At 53.7% G+C, this 16,930-nt stretch overlaps 1 protein-coding gene across 6 annotated transcripts in view; it reads left to right on the top strand.

The window, feature by feature from the left end:
- The window catches only part of OPCML (opioid binding protein/cell adhesion molecule like), a 300,615-nt gene that overhangs the window by 259,670 nt on the left and 24,015 nt on the right, over window positions 1-16,930 (top strand). For all 6 annotated transcript variants that reach the window (XM_074894811.1, XM_074894814.1, XM_074894810.1 and 3 more), the window contains one exon: window positions 14,358-14,590. In XM_074894811.1, the coding sequence (XP_074750912.1) occupies window positions 14,358-14,590 (233 nt within the window). The remainder of the gene's footprint in view (window positions 1-14,357; window positions 14,591-16,930) is intronic.

The raw sequence follows: 16,930 nt of genomic DNA on the forward strand, positions 1-16,930 counted from the left end.
TCCCACGGCCGCTTCCCCGAGGCCTCCCTGTGCACCGAGGGGACGTAATCACCACCTAGAACAGCTTGAAGGACACAAGCGCGGGAGCCGAGAGGACGATTTGTAGTGAATAATTTAGTGGATGAATTTAAAGCTTTTGTTCTCGTTCACAAATTACCTGCGAACTGTATGGGAAGGCTTTGATCATACAAATTCATTTTACATCATCTCTATCTGCCAACAGACCCACCTACCCGCTTAGCTGTGTTTTTAACCGATATATTTTTCCCTGCACATGGGTGTATTTTGGGGGTGGGCTGGACCCTGCCCGCTCCACTAATTAACGCATCATTTTGGTGGGTGCGGTTTTAATTACCGGCAATAGGATTGCTTGTCTTGGTTGCACTGGAGTTTGGAGAGCAATGTTTGTAAACGGGAATGATTTTGTGGCGTGAAGTTTTCAGTACCCGCCGTCCCCTGAGTATCACGGGCTGTCTGTGCGGTCCTCAAAGGGTTTTGCTTTTAGGTGGAAGGGGACAAGATGGGCATGGGGCTGGGATGCCTGACCAGAGGGTGCGGGTGGGGATGAGTGCTGGTGTTTGCAGCCTGCGATGTGCTCCTTGGACGGCGTGCAGTCAAGGTTGCCTTCCCCCCTCCTTGTCCCTCTTGCGCCGTCGAGAAGCTTTTCGCTGCATTCCTGGCCTCTTAGTGCTTGACGTGTACGGTCAGATCGAAGCTCTCTGCCTCCCCCCTGTTCAAGCTGCAGCAGCGTAGCACCGAGTTAGTTTGGGGCTAGGGAATTTAGCAAAGTGCATGTGAAGGAGGCTGCAGCCTGCCCGAAGAGAGCCACGTGAAATGAAGTTGTATCACGCTCCGAGATCAAATTATCCTTCTCGGCTTTCGGGGAGAGGACTCGCCGCAGCCCCATGTGAGAGCTCGCCGCCTCCTCCCCGTCTCGGTTTATATCCCCGGTCCCCTGGCAGACGCTGCAAATGCTCACTCATCAGGGCTTGCTCTCTGTGCTAATGGCCCTCTATAAATAAGCCCCAGGAACAGTGATAGAGAACAATCATAAAAGGCAGGCGCATAAATTAAAGCCGATGTTATAATAAACTAGACAAGCCCTTCATCGAGGGTTTTATGTTTCTCCTTGAGTCGGCAGCTTTGCCAGGAGAAAATGATTTCTGCACGCCTTGGCCCGGTCCTCCCTCTCCCCGCTCTGTAGGTGCACGCGGGCGTGCGCAGGCGGGTGGCAGAAATAGTTGGCATCACCATCCCCCTTTTTTTGGCGTTACGGGCAAAAAAGCCCTAGGAATTTCCTGGAACAGCTCTCGGCTTCCCTTACTCAGGTCATTAGGGTGGCAACAGGACCACGGATTAACTGTCCAGGGTGAGTTTGTAGCTTTTGGGTAGCTATAAATGAAATGTAGTACCCCTGGGTGACCAAGATCGCTGAGAGCTCAGCCCTGTGCCTCCAGAGAAAGGTGGAAGTCGTCGCATTTGCCCCGGTGAGCTGCGGTCAGACCTCACGGGGCTGGAGGCAGATGCTGCAGATAGAGATGCACACATGGTACATCCAAAAGGCTGCTCCTTCCCCTTTGCCCCAAAGCACCTCACTGACTGGAAAAGCACACGCCAGTGGCAGGCACGCAGGTTTTCTGCTGTGTCTCGGGAGTGCTATATATACTGCGCCGAAACTCCTGCCTCTCCCAGCGAGTTCATAGCTGTCTCTCCACATCATGTCCTGGATGGCTGAAACTTGGCAGGGCAAGCAGGAGCTGCAGGCAGAGCCGCCCGCTCCCAAAGTGTACAACTTCCCTGCGCTGAAATCATCCAGGAGATGCAGCAAGTCATGGGTACGGGGTCATTCAGGGCTCTGGGTCATGCCCCACTGAGAGCAGGAGCTGGTCTGCTGGTCCTGCGATGCGGCATGATGCTGTGCAGGGGGCCTTTGGCAGAGCTTGGCTCTTGGTGAGGTCCCACCAGCTCAGTCTGCTCCTTAATCCTGTTTGGACACTTTGGACCCGAGCTAATGGCCCTGAGAGCCAGCAACAAGCCTGCAAACTCTGGCCTCTGAGCTTGCTTTCTAGTCCTTGCAGTAAAATCCAGATACTATCCCTAAGGTGGCAGGTTGGGGATGGGGAAGCAGCAGCAGGTTCCTGGGGGTCCGGCAGGCTCTTGCACCCTAAACCTGCTGCGTTTTGGCTCTGCAGAGGCCATGCTCATCTCTACGGCTTTGCTGGCAAGGAGAGGCAGGGCAGAGGGATGTGTGCTTGTGGGGAGATGGCACCTTGTGCCTCTTGCAGAAGGCTGTGGGGACAACGAGGAGAATTATAGGAGTCCGTCTCATCGTTAGAGGTTGAGAACAATTTGCAGACACGTATTCAACTCTGTGATTGAATTCATGCCCGCCACACGCCCAGCTTCGTGCAGCGACATCGGTGCAAGGGGGGAAGATGCTACGTGGAGTTACGTGCATCTAGGGGCAGCTCAGACACATCCTCTTGGTGCTCGAGCATCTTCGCCCTCCGTACGGTTTTATGGAGATGCAGCACAGCCCGTACTGGTGCGGGGAGGTGTTGGCTGAGTGGATTATGTGCATGGTGGTGTGGGGCAGGTAGAGAGGACGAAGGAGGCAAGGAAGGAGAGACGGGAGGCAGAAAGGGAGGATGGGGAGAGAGAGTGAGCGGGTAGGCTCCACTTTCTGCTCCCCTCTCCCCCGTGCGCTCTGGCCCGAGCTCCCCCTCGTGTTCAGCCGCACTTATTTCTCCAGCGATCTCCCGACGGTCCTCTCTGAGTTAACTCGGAGATGTTCGATCTTTCCTGCCACGTTTGCAACGGAGGAGCCGGATCCCCGTCGGGCAGCAGCTAGCCCGCTGGCTGCAGGCTTGCTTCTCCCTGCAACCAAGGCATCCTCCCTTCTCCCCAGTGAAATTACAGTGTCGACGGCACCTCCGGCCTTTCCAAATATTCAGGCCCCAGAGCCAGATGCTCAGACAAGTTCCGGCGAGAGCCAGAAATCCATAGTTTTGATTGTGCGAGGAGAGGTGTGTGCTGCAGATGTGCCCCGGTGCTGCTCAGGTGGCTGCTGGGCTCCCTCAAAGGGCAGAGGCTGAGCCGTGCCGTGCCGGTACAGCATCGCTTCCCTCCAGAGTTGTCTGGCCGCTCCCTGCCACTGTCGCCGCCGCTCATCAGCCCCTCGCTGGTCTCGCACAGGGTCGTTTTCTGCTCCATTTCCTCCCCCTGCCTTTGGATCCCCCCGCCCCGAGCTCTCCGCTTTCTTCTTCGTCATCGCAGCTGGGATAAAATATGACTGCAGCCGTGAAGCGCCGAGATCGCAGCTCCCCTCGGGGACTGTTCGCCCACATCACCTGTCGGATCGGGAGCCTGCATGTCCTTGGAAAAATATGTATTTCAGGCCGCCGGGGTGCTAATTTGCAAGGCCCATTACTCAAACGAAACATTAAAATGGCCGTCCATAAAGCAGAGCCTTTATCCGTGCCTCCCCCTCGGTCTGAACTCCCCGCGCCAGGTATAGGCTTCCTGTCAAGCCTAAGAGCCAAAAGCAAAGATTTATTGATAGGTACCTTGACTCTGGCTTGCATTTTAATTATGTCGCCGTCAGCCTGTGCTGAGAATAAACTCGGTGGCTACTGTGTTATCCTCGCTTCATCTCTCCAGATGAATGCACCAGGAGAGACACAGGTTTATGTGTCCCTAACAGGCACTCTCTCGCTTTCCCGCATCCTTTCCCCTCAGCTCGTCTGCACAGATCAGCAGAGCGGCCGCCCGGTGCCGAAATACCGCTCGGCACGTGAGGGTGGGAGGGAAGGATGCGGGGAAGGAGTCCTGTGCATCCCCATCTCTCAGTGCCTCAGTTTCCCTTCGTGTGGGAGCTCCGTCTTGGCCTCTCCCAGCCTGCTGAGTTTGCAGGGAGGGCAAACGCTTGCCCTGCCACAGCCACCTCCGCTCCACCGGCGCGGGAGGCGAGGTGCCGGAGACAAAATTGCTTTTTGGAGGGCTAGATTTCACGCTGGGAGCGAAACCGTGGCACTGTGAGGAATTGAGAAGCCACGCTTGTCAGGGAGTAGATGCGATGAACTTCGGGGTTTGCTTGTTTATTTTCCATATATATTTGTGTGTGGGGGTGTGTATAAATATTACTCGCGTGTGCCAGACGACACTGGTGTCTTGCTTAGTGAGGGTGCAAAGTTTGACCTGGCGCTTTCCGGCGGAAACGTTGCATATTTATTAGTGAGGCAATGGGTGGGAACAAATCCCTCGCTTGGTGTGGCAGACGCTATCTCAGCAAAACAGGGGCTATTATTAAAATAAACAAAAGCAAAACCAGCTCGACTGTGACCGTATCTCCCGTGCTAACTTCATTATGGAGCCACCTTCTCCCGGGGCAGGAGTGGGGACCGGCCGCAGAGGAGATGTTCTTGGGAAGCTCCGGCCACGCAGGGACCTGCTCTGCGAGCTTCTGGCTCCGCAGGCACCAGAGCTCATCCCCTGCCTCAGTTTCCCCATCAGTCACGGTAACTTATAGATGTGACGTAAGTCTTAGCCTGCAGCCCGGCAGGGGAGTGCGAAAAGCTCCCGTCATTAATAAGCACAAAGTGCTTTGATAATTTTAGATGGAAGTGCCACGTATTGATATAATATTACTGTACCTCATTTGACTTCTTTTTCGATTGCGAGTCCCCTCTTGATCCTGTTACCTGCAGTAACAGTTATCTGGCTATATTTTATCATCTGAATATTTCAATTAAATTACTTTAAGGGAAAAAAAAAAACCCTACGCTGAAGTTGGAAATGATCACTGTATCACTCCAACTTCCCTCCATTCCCAGAAGGTTAATTGAAAGGCAGCCATCTTGGTGACGTTTAGACAAATGAGGATAATTATGTGTTCTCCAGCTCTTTGAGAGGTTAATTGCTTAGATGTACGAAGACTTGAAGAACAAAGAAGGAATAAATCAGAAGCAGGACTATGATCTGATAATGTAATTTGGTATATTCACGTACAACTCAAACAAATAAACCCCCTAATTGCACGAAGTTGTTCGGCTGCGTGGATGCCCCGCGGGGTTGCCAGGATCAGGCACCCAGCCCTTGGTGATGCTCGGAGAGGGGGTACCGGCAGGAGAGGTCTTCAGCTGGCTCCTGCACAGGGGTGGCTGTTGTCACCTCACGCTGGGGATGACTTCTTCATCTGGCGGTGCCACGGGGCTGTCGTCTGGCTCCTTAGCGCCCGTCGCATGAAGCATCCAGCCTTCATCCCAGAGGCGAAACGGCGGGTGGAAAGCAGAGGGGTCAGCGGAGGCGCAGGAGTGGTGAGCAGAGGATTTCCTCTGGTGGGTTATTTTATTTTGCCTAATTGCTGGTGAAATTTCTGCAAATTGGCAATTATATTCTTGGGCTGATGGCTTACCCAGGTCATTTACAGATCTCACGTTTGGCAGGAGCGCTTCACGGCATTCGCCATGAAATATGGCTTCACCCTCCATCAGCAGAATTTCCCTCTTTTTAGAGGTTATTAGTTCTGCCTTCAGGGATTTCACACGCTAAATCTTGTGGCGGCACCATCGTGAAGGAAGCTGATTTTTTTTTTTTCCCCTTTTAATTCCCTTCAGTGATTGGGGTGAGGGTGCTTGTGTCCGGGCCAGTTGTTTGGAGGGAGTCAGTTTGTCTGTCTGTCGACCTCTCCATCCTGCTGGGATGGGGTACACGAGGCTCTGGAAGTGATGTCCAGGCTCAAGGGGCGGACAGAGAGAGTTGATTTGCCCCTTCACCCTTCCCTGCATGGCTGCCCACCAGCACTGCAGCAAGGGGTGCAGCGTGGAGCCGAGTGCTTGGAAAGTTTGGGCTTTTATTGAAGGCTCGGGGCTGTGCAAAACACCAAGCTTTCCAGCCGGGATCAAATACCGCTTCATTTTTCAGCTGTGAGGGTCAGGAAAATGGTGCTTTTTTTCCTCCACTGTGAGCTTGGGGGTGAAACATCTTCATCTGGCATCTCCTTTCTCCCTCTGCTCTGTCTCTGGGGAAGTTTGAATTGATTTTAAATGAGAAAATGCCTCCCCACCCCTAATGTGCGAAGCCTCAGAAACACCGGCGAGTGGTTTTTCCACCTATCTGTCAGGCCTGTCTGAAATTGCAGTTTAATTCTCTGTATTTGCTCTTGTATTGTGCATTAAGATACAGCGAGTTTATCCAGCAGTCCAGCTGTTTTGAAGATAATTACTACAGAACTCAACCTGATGTAAAATAATCCTCCCGGGCAAGCAGCCAAGAGCCTGAGACTTATCCTCCAAAGACTGAAACCTCTCCATTACCCTTAAGAGCCGCAGAGATAGGAGCAGGCGTCTCATGACAAATATATTTTTGGTGGTAATTATGGGGGGGTCAGGAGAAGAGGTTTGTTTCCCTATGGGGAGGGTGGTACGGCTGGACAGACTGACCAAGAGTGTGAGGACCACGTGCAACGGAGACCTGGCCAGGTTTCCATCCCAAGCACCCTACGTGCTGTCGTTTCTCCCAGGGACCCATTTCAGGCTTGTCACCCGCGTGCCTTTCTGCCATCCCCCTCACTGCGTTGCTGCTCTGTTCTGCACTGGGGCAACTTCAGACCAATTTTCCCTCGTTGCAAGCCAGGGACAGATGTACGATCGCTTTGCTCTAGCTGTACAAGAGCTCCTTCTGTCGCAGACGCACCCTGGCCCGTGTTTTAATCAGGCTGCCAGCATTCTTTCTTCTTTTGCAACTGCAGGATGCTGCTGGAGCCGCAGCCACTCTCTCATGGGTTGAAAACAGCTCCCTTGCCTGGCCAAGACAGAGACGGTCGCCAGTCCCATCAGGACATCTGAATCACAGTGGTCGGAGCCTCATATGGCCACACGTTAATTACTGGTAGTTAACTACATGGCTAACTGTGACAGCAAAAACAGTTACTTCTGTCTCTCCCTGCTTGGGAAGGGTGACAAAAAATAGAGAAAAGCAATAGCAAGGGAAAAACCCAACCCTAAAAGCCCATTGCAGGCATAAAGGACTCCAGGTTCTCAACTGTTTGGGTCTGCTACCACTGCCAGCAATAAACTCTGCGTTTCTTCTCCTCCTTTTGATTGAAGAACACTAGAAATCAGCCGGGGCGCAGGTGCTGCATTGTGTTAGATTAGCCCTGATTGAATCCGTACACGGGCACTGATTGAGGCGCGCGGCTCTGCCGATGCTGGCGTGCTGCGAGCAGAGGGGTTTGCCGGATCGTGTCCCTTAATCAACACCCTCGAATAGTGGTGATGGTGTTGGTGGGTGTCTCTTGTTGGGTCTTCTTGTCCCTGCTGGGAGGCAGGGCAGAGCCCCGGTGTAGGGTAGAGGGGAATTTGACTTCCCTGGTGAGAAGACAGCTCTTTGCTGATGTTTCCTAGGACAGGTAGCGATGGCTTGATGGTAAATGCTGATGGATGTTGGGCATCTCTTTGGAGAGGAGCTGGAAAGACATCCCAGCCTTCTTCAAACCACAGGATAGCCCAGTGGCCACAAGCAAGTTGGAAGTAGGTGTTCGGCTGTGTCGGAGACCTGACTTTGGGGAGAGGGTGTAATCACTTAGGTACCATTTTGGGCAAAGAAAGATGCCTTGCTGCACTTCTTCCAACGTCCATGGTTTTCCTGGACTGGCTGCCCCTGCTCGGTGCCTTCATATTCATCTCTTCAGGAGATCAGGTGTGGCCGCCAGCATCGACTGACTCCGACGGTAGCATTTAAATGCCACCCGCTCTATAAACATCCCCATTGATTTGCTCTATCGAAAGGCCTTCTGCTCTATTTCTTTTGCTGCCACCTTGTATTTCCTTATGAAGATTTCTCTTAAGCTAATAACAGCTATTGGCCATTGGGTCTTAGGCTGAGGCCTTCAGACCTTCCCTGCTGTGCCGGGGGAGCATCCCGATGCGTGGACGTGGCCAGACTGCAGCTGTGTGGGGAATTGGGGGCTCCTGGGCTGTAGTCAGAGGCTGTTGGCAAACCCGGTACAGTCCTGAGGTTGCAGTTGCTTTTTTTTTTTATTTATTTCAGAGCAGATTGCAATGGCCATGACTTGCGTGGGGCAGGGAGAGCAACCGGGAGCTTTGTGCAGGGCAGGGATGTGATGGCTCCCTGTAGGAAAGGGCTTGAGTAGAACCCTAGTCCAGAGCATGCTGAAGGCTGTGCCGACCTTCCTGGGGGCTGCAGAGATTTTCTGAGCTGACCCTGAGACTCATGGTAGGAAAATCAAGTGGGAACTGGGAGCAGAGCGTGCCTGAGCGCCTGACCCCGTCACACCACCCTTCCTCTCACCAATGATGTTGTCAGGGCAGCGTGTGATCCCCTGAGCTGGAAGCAAAAGCAATGAGGAGTGAAAGAAGGGCTTTAGGAATGAGACTGAAAGCCCAGCTCGCTTGACCAGAGCCGACTGTGGTTTCTGGATTTGCTCAACGTGGAGCGTGAATGCAGAAAATCCCGTGAAGGGCTTTGGGGAGAAGATGTGGTCTGTTAGCAGCAGTGGGGGCATCATGGAGCAGCTCGCCTCGCCGCACGTCCCTTCCCTGAGCAAACTGAGCAAACTACGATCCGTTTCTAAGCCATCTGCTCTGCAGCTGTCCCTGCATCAGCCTTAGCATCACTCTGTGCTGCCCACAGCGGTACCCGGGGCCGTGGCTCCAGCCTGAGGTGCAGACATGGGGCAAGCCCCTTTGAGGCCAAAGAATTTGGCGTCAGCTCGAGCTCGGTGGCGATCCAGCATCAGGCTCAAGCTTTGCATCCCCCAGGTTGTCACAGAGGCCACCCAAAGCCCTGTGAATGCTGGGTGCAAACCAGTTGGTGGTGGTTGGTGTGGTGTGGCCCCCTCAGGGGGCCGTGTAGTGAGCGGTAAGTCTTGACTTCTTGATGCCTCGCACAGACAGCGCCTGCCCTCCTCATCATCTTGTTATCATTCTGATCTCTGGGAGCTGCGGTCATGGACCAAAACACCATTAAACTATCTGAAATGGAGCAACTCGGCAGCCCCTGCCCTCACAGGCTTATTATCTTTGTAGATGGATATTTTATATTTAGCCACCTCTAATGTATCAATTTGGGCTTTGATTTTTCACGGGGAGCAGCTTCTATTCTGGCACTCAGTAGCAGGTGAGCAAACCGCCATCACAGGGGAACCGGCAGGGAGAAACTCTCCCTGACAAACCCTGATCCCCTGGGGAGGGCAGGAGGGTCCCGTAGCCCTTGGAGGGCTCTGGGGAGGGGGTGGCTAGTGGGGAAGGGTTTGCTGGTGGTCCAGAGCTTGTTTGAACAGCACTGGGAGCACTTGGGGAATCAGGGCAGTGTGGAAGCGGTGGGGCCAGGCAATTAATTAAGCCTGGAGAGAGTAAGAGCTGGTGGCATGTGGCTTTGTGGGACGCATTTGGGGCAACTGGCGTACGGTGCAGAGGGGGGGACTTTATGGGGAAAAAGAAAACTTTAGGCTGGCCAAGCTCCCTGTGCATCCCACGCTCTTCGGTTTCCCATGGGAGACGCGGGTGTGGCGATGGATTGGGACTTGCTGGATGGGAGACAGTTGTGCCGGGCAGTGCCAAATGGCCCATCCCGGGTCCCCTCTGTCCTTGGGGCGCTGGGATGGTGTGGGGATGCCGTGGGACTGTGCACCCCGCATTTGGGCACTGGGATGAGCTGGGAGAAGGGGTACTGCGGGTGCCTCAGAGAGGAGACAGGGTGCCAGCGGAAGGGATGGGGAATGAAGACAAAGTACCTTCCGCCCTCCACACTGAGAATAAATATCAGGGATGACAGTGACGGAAACCCAGACGGCACAGTCCTGCCCTCGGGGAGCTATTGTGCGAGACCCGCCGTCACACGCCACAGATGCCATTGTACCCGCGGCTAATGTGACGGTTTACATTGTTGAGAGAGGATTAGAGGAGCCGCTGTGTTTTGATGGCCTGCTTCTAATTTGCATCTTTAACGAAGTGGGAGCCCAGCCAGGTTCTGTTCTTTTGTGTTTACTTCTGAGGAAGTGTGTTTATTTCTGATGATTACAAATAAATCTCCTCTGCCTTTGCTCCAGCCGCCCAGAATAAAGGCGTTCAGAGCCCGTTAACTCTGTAGCCAGGGCGAGGATGAGAAGAGAAGGAGAAATCCCATTAGGAGTCCCCGGCAAACGTAATTAACAATTTCTTCTCAAAGACAAGAGTGCCGGGGTGTTTGCTCTGCCCCTGTTACAGGCACTTTAGGTTGGAAACTTCCCAGGGTGAAGCACCACCCTGTTGCTGTCGAGGGGCTTCGCTCGGGATCTGGGTGAGCTATTTTAGGCATTGAAAACTGGGTCAGCCAGCCAGTTTGCGACTGGTTTCGGCATCTCCATTTGTCATTTTGATGAGACGTGTTGCCTACAGGAGAGAAAAGCGGTTTGGGGTTGAAGGGCCATGGAAGTATTTAAAAGTAGAGCGTTGGTGGTTTGCATAAGGAAGTGGGAGGGTTTTGGGTTAAGCCAGAGACGAGCAGCTCCCCCAAGCCTCTCGGCTCAGCCGGGGGCCAGCGGTCTCGGCTCTGCGGGTGTGAACTGGTCTTCCAGACTGCTCAGGATGCACATCAACATTTTGGGGTCCCAAGCATCCCACCCTTTGGGATACTTTTCACCCACGGAGAGGGGTTTGCAAGACTTGCTTTATGCCTCCAAGTCTTCGCGTGCCATTTATCCCTCCAAAGCAGTGCCGGAAAATTTGTGCCAACCCTGGACGTGGTATTTTCCTCATGTGGGAAAGTGTTGAGGGCAGCCACAGCCTCACAACGTATGTGCAGCCCCAGGCTTGACCCTCGTGCTCAGCTGAGTCAGCAGTGCAGGAGAGGTCTGCGATGTGGATTGGGAAAGGCTGGGGGTGAAGGCAATGTGTGTTATGTCACGTCCCATGCGTAGGAGAAGAGTTGTCAGTGTCATTGATGGGAACAGGCAGGAACCTGCCGTGGAAGCAACGCGGGGGTCTCTCCTAATAGGTCTGGGAGGAGGGAGATGGTCACTTTGTGCTGCCGAACACAAAGAGCACATCGGGCGAGTTATCTGTATTGTTGACACTAAGCGAAATAATTCCTCGGCAAACTTCAAAATTAGCATTTAAGGATGAGGAATAGGGGCAATTAGAGGGGAAGCGGCACCGCACCGCTGCCCCCAACTCCCTCCCTCATGCATCTTCCCGTGCTGCCGCATTTGGGTTCATCGCCTGAGAGGCCACGTGTATCAGTGTGAGCGTTGGGGGGGGCTGGAGCTCGGGTGAAGCCCAGCATCCGAGGTTTCCCAGCATGCTGCTCTGGCCGAGAGCGGTCGCGGTGGGAGGCAGCCAAAGGGCTGCAGATGGTGAAACTTCTCTGCTCGAAGGCGGTGAGGGTCTAAGTGGGATGCAGAGATGGAGGAGCAGATGGGACGGGTCACGATGCATGAAGAAGGGCTGTGTGGGGGAGCTGGGACGAGGCGGGTGCTGTAGCTTGGGTTCAGGCTGACAGTATCAGGCCCAGATACTCCCCCCACCTCGCTGATGGGTTTTCTCCAGGTGAACCGCAGAGCCAGGACAAGTTTATTTCCCTCCTGCTTGACAGGCGCTTTATTGTCTTTTGTCCCTTCTGGACTTGTAAGGCAGGGTTTCTTCTGGAGATGGATACGGCGCCTTCAGGAGACTGTTAATGGGGGTTTGTCTTTGTTCTTAATTAGATCCCTTCAAGGGAAAACCTCCTGGCCCGCTTTATTATCCAGCTTTGTCAGAGCTTGTCTGCTTTATCTAAACACTTTGCAGAAGTCTCTTTACCTGTTTGCTTACTGGAGACATTATCATAATCCTGGTCAATTGGAAATAGGTAGCAAAGACGGCTCAGCAGACAAGGGAGCGCTGGCGGCTTAGCGGCTAATGGAGATCGCTTTCTGAGCCAGGTAAAGAAGCTGGCGGGGTGCTCCTCATGTTGGAGTGTTGGTCAGTATTTGCCTTTGAAGCGCCAATTCCCAGGGCATGGGAAAATTCATGGCGGGAAGGCGAGGTCGGGCGAGAAGATGCCTCTGGAAACGCCACGCTCTCTGTGCCAGCTGATGGACGGTGGCTTTTCTGCTGGTGGTTGCTCTGACATGGTGCAGGAGGGCTTGTTTTTTGAAGGAGGGTGGTTTGTCTGGTCCTTCCTGGCCTGCAGCTGCAGGCGACAACCCAAGCTCCAGTGGAGAGGAGCACGATGTAAAGCAAGCAGAGCTGAAGGGATTTGGTCCCAAATCAGCTATTAAGTGGCAGCAACTGAAGAGTGATCTCGAGGGATGGGGAGAAGGAGCCTTTGTCTCATTGGTCTTCGCCTGAATTTGTTAGGAGTCTGAAAGTTTCTCCTGCCCATTTGCTCTGTGGGTGGTACCAGTCCCCAGGTGCTACAGGCAAGGGAGGGTGATAATGTCCACCCATGCTACGGACATCCATCTATGCTCATGCAGGCGCAGCTCTGAGTCATAAACGCAGAACAGGCGACCCCAGTTCTCAGGGGTCCGAGACTGGCCCCAAATCTCCCCAGGAAGAGCACCCGGTACGCACCAGCCAAAGCTGGGCGGCGGCGGTTGAACGTGCTCAGTGAGGGCACGAGCTCCTCGTCCCTGTCACTTCAAACCCTAGTCCTTGTGCTTCACCCCTAATGAGGGGACCCCAGAGTACCTCGCAGGGCTGTAGTCTGGATATTTATATGAGCGCAGACATGCAAGTTGTCTGTTTTACATATTGCTGCCCTGATTTTTCAGTGCATGCAATGAATAATTTACAGAAGCCGTGTGTAAGTATCTCTTTATTATTCATTATAATGAAGTGAGACAGCGGTAATAGTCCACTAGACTGGAATCCCCCAGGGCCGAACTTAACTCGGCTGCGCTTAGCTCTCCCCCAGTTAATTTGAGTGAAGGGAGGGCTCGGCTTTGTGACAAGGACGATGCTGTCCGGCGAAGCAGAGCCAGCACCAGGGCACGTACGACACCGGGCGGGCTCCCGGCATGCCGGCAGTGCCGTGGCAGGCGGGGAGGGCCATCCGTCTTTCCCGGCATCCGTACGTGATGTGGCTGGCGGAGACGTACAGCTCCTGCAAGGGGAAAATTACTTGTTTGTGGGAGGATATATGGCTCGTTCCTCTGAACCAAGCGCCCGGGGGGACCCTCAAACATGCCAAGTATTGCCCCTTCCCTCCACCCGATTAATAATCTCGATCGAGGTGACGCTCTGCAATCCCGGCAAGGGAGGCATATAACACCCCCAAAGCCTCTGCAGGAGAGGTGCTGTGGCGGGGATGAGGACAGGGACAGCCTGCCAGCCCGTCTTTGAATTTACAGGCGTGCGGATAGGGACTTGCACGAGTTTCTTGATTGACTGTAGGTGCCTTTCCCTAAGATCTCGGCTGCGCCAAGCTACGGCAGCGCTGCCGCTGTCGGCACAAGCTTGCACCTAGCTTGGTTTTCCTGGTTTGCTTTCATGCTGAGAGAAAGCTCCCCTCCCGCAGGCCTCGGGTGAGAAAGGCGAAGCTCCGGAGAAATGCTGGGCTCTTAATTTTGCCAAATTATTGGCGGTTTTGCTGCAGGTGCTGTGGTGGCATCAGAGAAGGCCACAAGTAAATAGATCGAGAAAAATCTATCAAATGGAATGAAAATACCATGTTCTCTGGGAACATTTTAATTCCCTTCCCCCCCACACACACCCCGTTCTTTGCCAAGCATAAGTCAGCGCTGCGGACCGGAGCTGCCGAGCCCCCGCGTGTCTTGGAGCAGGGAGGGTGGGAGCCAAGCAGGAAATAAATAATGGAAACGACCGTGTTGTGTTTTCAAGGCACTTGTAGGATTTACAGCTCCTTATCCAAATGTTCCCTTCTCTTCCCCACACGCTGCCTTCACCGTCTCTGGCTGTTTCTCTTCTTCCCCTCACCCCGCGCCTGTGCCGCGGCCCCTCTCCCCCAGCAGTGGGTGCATATATCACCCTGGGGATGGCTTGAGGGTCGTGCCGACAAGCCGAACTGTCAGCAGATTTTACAGCTTCATCTGAAATTCTCAGCACACAGCGAGGGTGAGGCAGGGACAGCAGAGGTGGGTCGGGGGGGGGGTGCGGAGGTCAAACATAATGGATTCCCCAGCTCTGTATGAAAAAAGTAAAAGGCAGGTTTTTTTTTTTGCTGGTGAACACGCCATTTCTGTGAAATCTTAGGCGATGGGGGGATGCAGGATGTGGTGGCAGGGTAGCGTGTCCGTGGCATCTGCTAGCAGTCTGTGCTGCAGCTCCTGTCCTGCTCATGACCCCTTTCGGGAGCTGGGATGCTCACCATACGTTCTGTTCCAGGTTTGTGACCCTCCATCTCTTCCCTTGCAGGTGTACTGTGGATGACCGGGTCACGCGAGTAGCGTGGTTGAACCGCAGCACCATCCTGTACGCTGGCAATGACAAGTGGTCTATAGACAACCGCGTGGTCATCCTCTCCAACACCAAGACCCAGTACAGCATCAAGATACACAACGTGGATGTCTACGATGAGGGCCCCTACACCTGCTCTGTGCAGACAGACAATCACCCCAAGACTTCGCGCGTCCATCTCATTGTGCAAGGTAGGTTTGAACAGGCCTCGTGTTATTGCTGAGCTGACCGTTTGATATGGAAGGCCGTGAAGGGTTTGGAGGCATCCTTGGGGATGGAGATGGAGAGATGAGCCCACCATCCGTTGCTTCAGGGATGGAGCAGCATGGGAAGCAGGGTGTGGACAAGCACCTCCTGTGGTAGGGAGGAGATGGATTTGGGTTGTCTCAGCCTCGCCGTGTTGTACGGTCATCACGCAGGGCAGAGGACACCTGAGAACTAAAACTGGGGCTGGCGTCTCTTCTTTCTCCCCCTTTTGCCCATCCCTGCTGTGAATTTGACCCGTCTCCGCTGCTCGGGACCATGTTGCTTGGGTAAGGCACTTGGGCACGTGTCCGAAGATGCTTTGGGAAAGCCGAAAGCAAAGCGTTGGCGGGCACGGGCCCCAGTGGCACAAGGCTCCAGGACAGACTGCGCTTGCATTGAAGTCACCGCGGGGCCTTGAAGGGCTTTTGGAGGCTTCCTAGGTGAGCGTGTCGGTGTACCAGCCACGGTTGGGTTGCAAAGCAGTGTTCCTGAAACTGCTCTGATGGGGGGATCTGGGTGCTGGCAGATCAGAGGTGCCCATAGCACTCTGGTGGGTGCTGCCTCCAGATCCTTGAGGCTTTGCATCGGCTACTGGCTTTTGTCCGGTCTCTAGATTAATTTTTCAGAGTTAGTGTTAGTTCAGGTTAGATAAAGATAATGAAAGTTTCCTAATCCTCTTAAAGAAGATTTATCTGACTGAATAGAAAGCTCTCGGAATACAATAAAGCGTGTATAAAACCAGGACCTAATCTTTCCTTTAATTTCAAACAGCTGATGGATATTGATTTTGCAATGAGCACATCTGAAAAATTTCTCGGCCTCGGCATGTCTCTGTGAAGCCCCCAACATGGATATGTATGTGTTTATGTATCCTTCTCACTTGGAGGAGGCAGGGTTTGATTGTGGCCACTTATCCAAGCAGTTTTCCTGCCCGGTCTTGGTGGGAGCATGCTGGGGGGCACTGGGCTACGGCAGAGAGGGGAGTGCTCACCTCAGCAAGAAGGGAGCGGAAGTTTGCTGGGAGCATCCCCTCCATCCCCCTTCATTGGGCTTCTCCCTCTCTCCCTTTTGGAGTCCGTCCGTCTGCGAAGTTTAATCTGTTTATCCTGTCTGCTCTCTAATCGTGCTAATCCATCCAGTCAACACCCGTGAAGCATCCGAGTGCTTTGCACCTCATGAAATCAGGCGAACTGGCAGCAGCGCTCAGGGCCCGCTCCCCTCACCCCTTTTTCAGAGCGGAGCCTGCAATATGGGCACTCGCCAGGCTCAGGTGGGTGAAGGTGAGATAGCTTGCATCCAGAGTGACTGTCCGGTGGTGAGACATTCCTAACTGTACTGGGAAAGGTTTTCCCCTGGTGTGAGGAAAACCCATTGAATCGTGCCCACCACATCAATGACTGTGGCTCTCGGCGGCGTTGCTTCTCCGAAGCCCGAGAGGAGCTGGGGATGCGCAGTGATGCAGTCGTCGGTCAAGCAGACCGTGCTGAGAAGTTTCTGTGTTTCTCTTTCCATGTGTTAAGCTCAAGCCACGTGGTTTGCCAAGAAAATCCATCTGTAGGTGCTGCCTTGCTGTTCTGTTGATGGTGGCGGCCAGAGGAGAAAATCCTTCTAGTGCTCTGTCCTTGCTTCAGCTCCAGTGCAGTTTCTTGGTGGCTAAAATGTGCTTTTTTGGTGGCTCAGACCAAGCGGTGTCACCCACCAGCACCGCTGGTGGAGTCTCCACACTCATGTGCCAGGGACGAGCCAGCTTTCTACAAGGGTGAATAACATAGTGCTGAGGGATCTGGTGGAGTTGAGAACAGTCAGTGTGAGGTTAATGGTTGGGCTGGATGATCTTCAAGGTCTTTTCTAACCGAGATGATTCTGTGATTCTGTGAACACGTAACCCAGTGCTCTGTGCTGGGATGAAGGGAGCGGTTTTCCAAAGACACGTTCGGTCCTGGCCACGCGTGCAAGCAGAGCACGTGCTTTACAGGGACAGGAGCAAAGCTCTGTTTTGGTTGTAGCTCTCCTGGCACTAAATACGGCTTCAGAAGCGAGGTTTGGGCCCTCCTTTGTTGAGGAGGCAGCTGTCCCGGCAGCGGTGGCAGGAGGACCGCGGGGAACGGCCGTGCATGACCCAGTGGCATGCCTCGCTCGTGCCAGCTGGCCAGCGAGCAGGCAGTAATGACCAGTTAGCAACCACGTTCAGGTCAATTAATTTATATTTGTATTTTGCAAAACTAAAAGTGGCCGAATAGAGTATTGATTCTTTGTCCCCGTATTCAATCGGGTTTTAATTGTGC

This window comes from Strix uralensis, chromosome 26 (genome assembly GCF_047716275.1).
Source record: "Strix uralensis isolate ZFMK-TIS-50842 chromosome 26, bStrUra1, whole genome shotgun sequence".
In the NCBI taxonomy this organism is placed as follows: Eukaryota; Metazoa; Chordata; class Aves; order Strigiformes; family Strigidae; genus Strix; species Strix uralensis.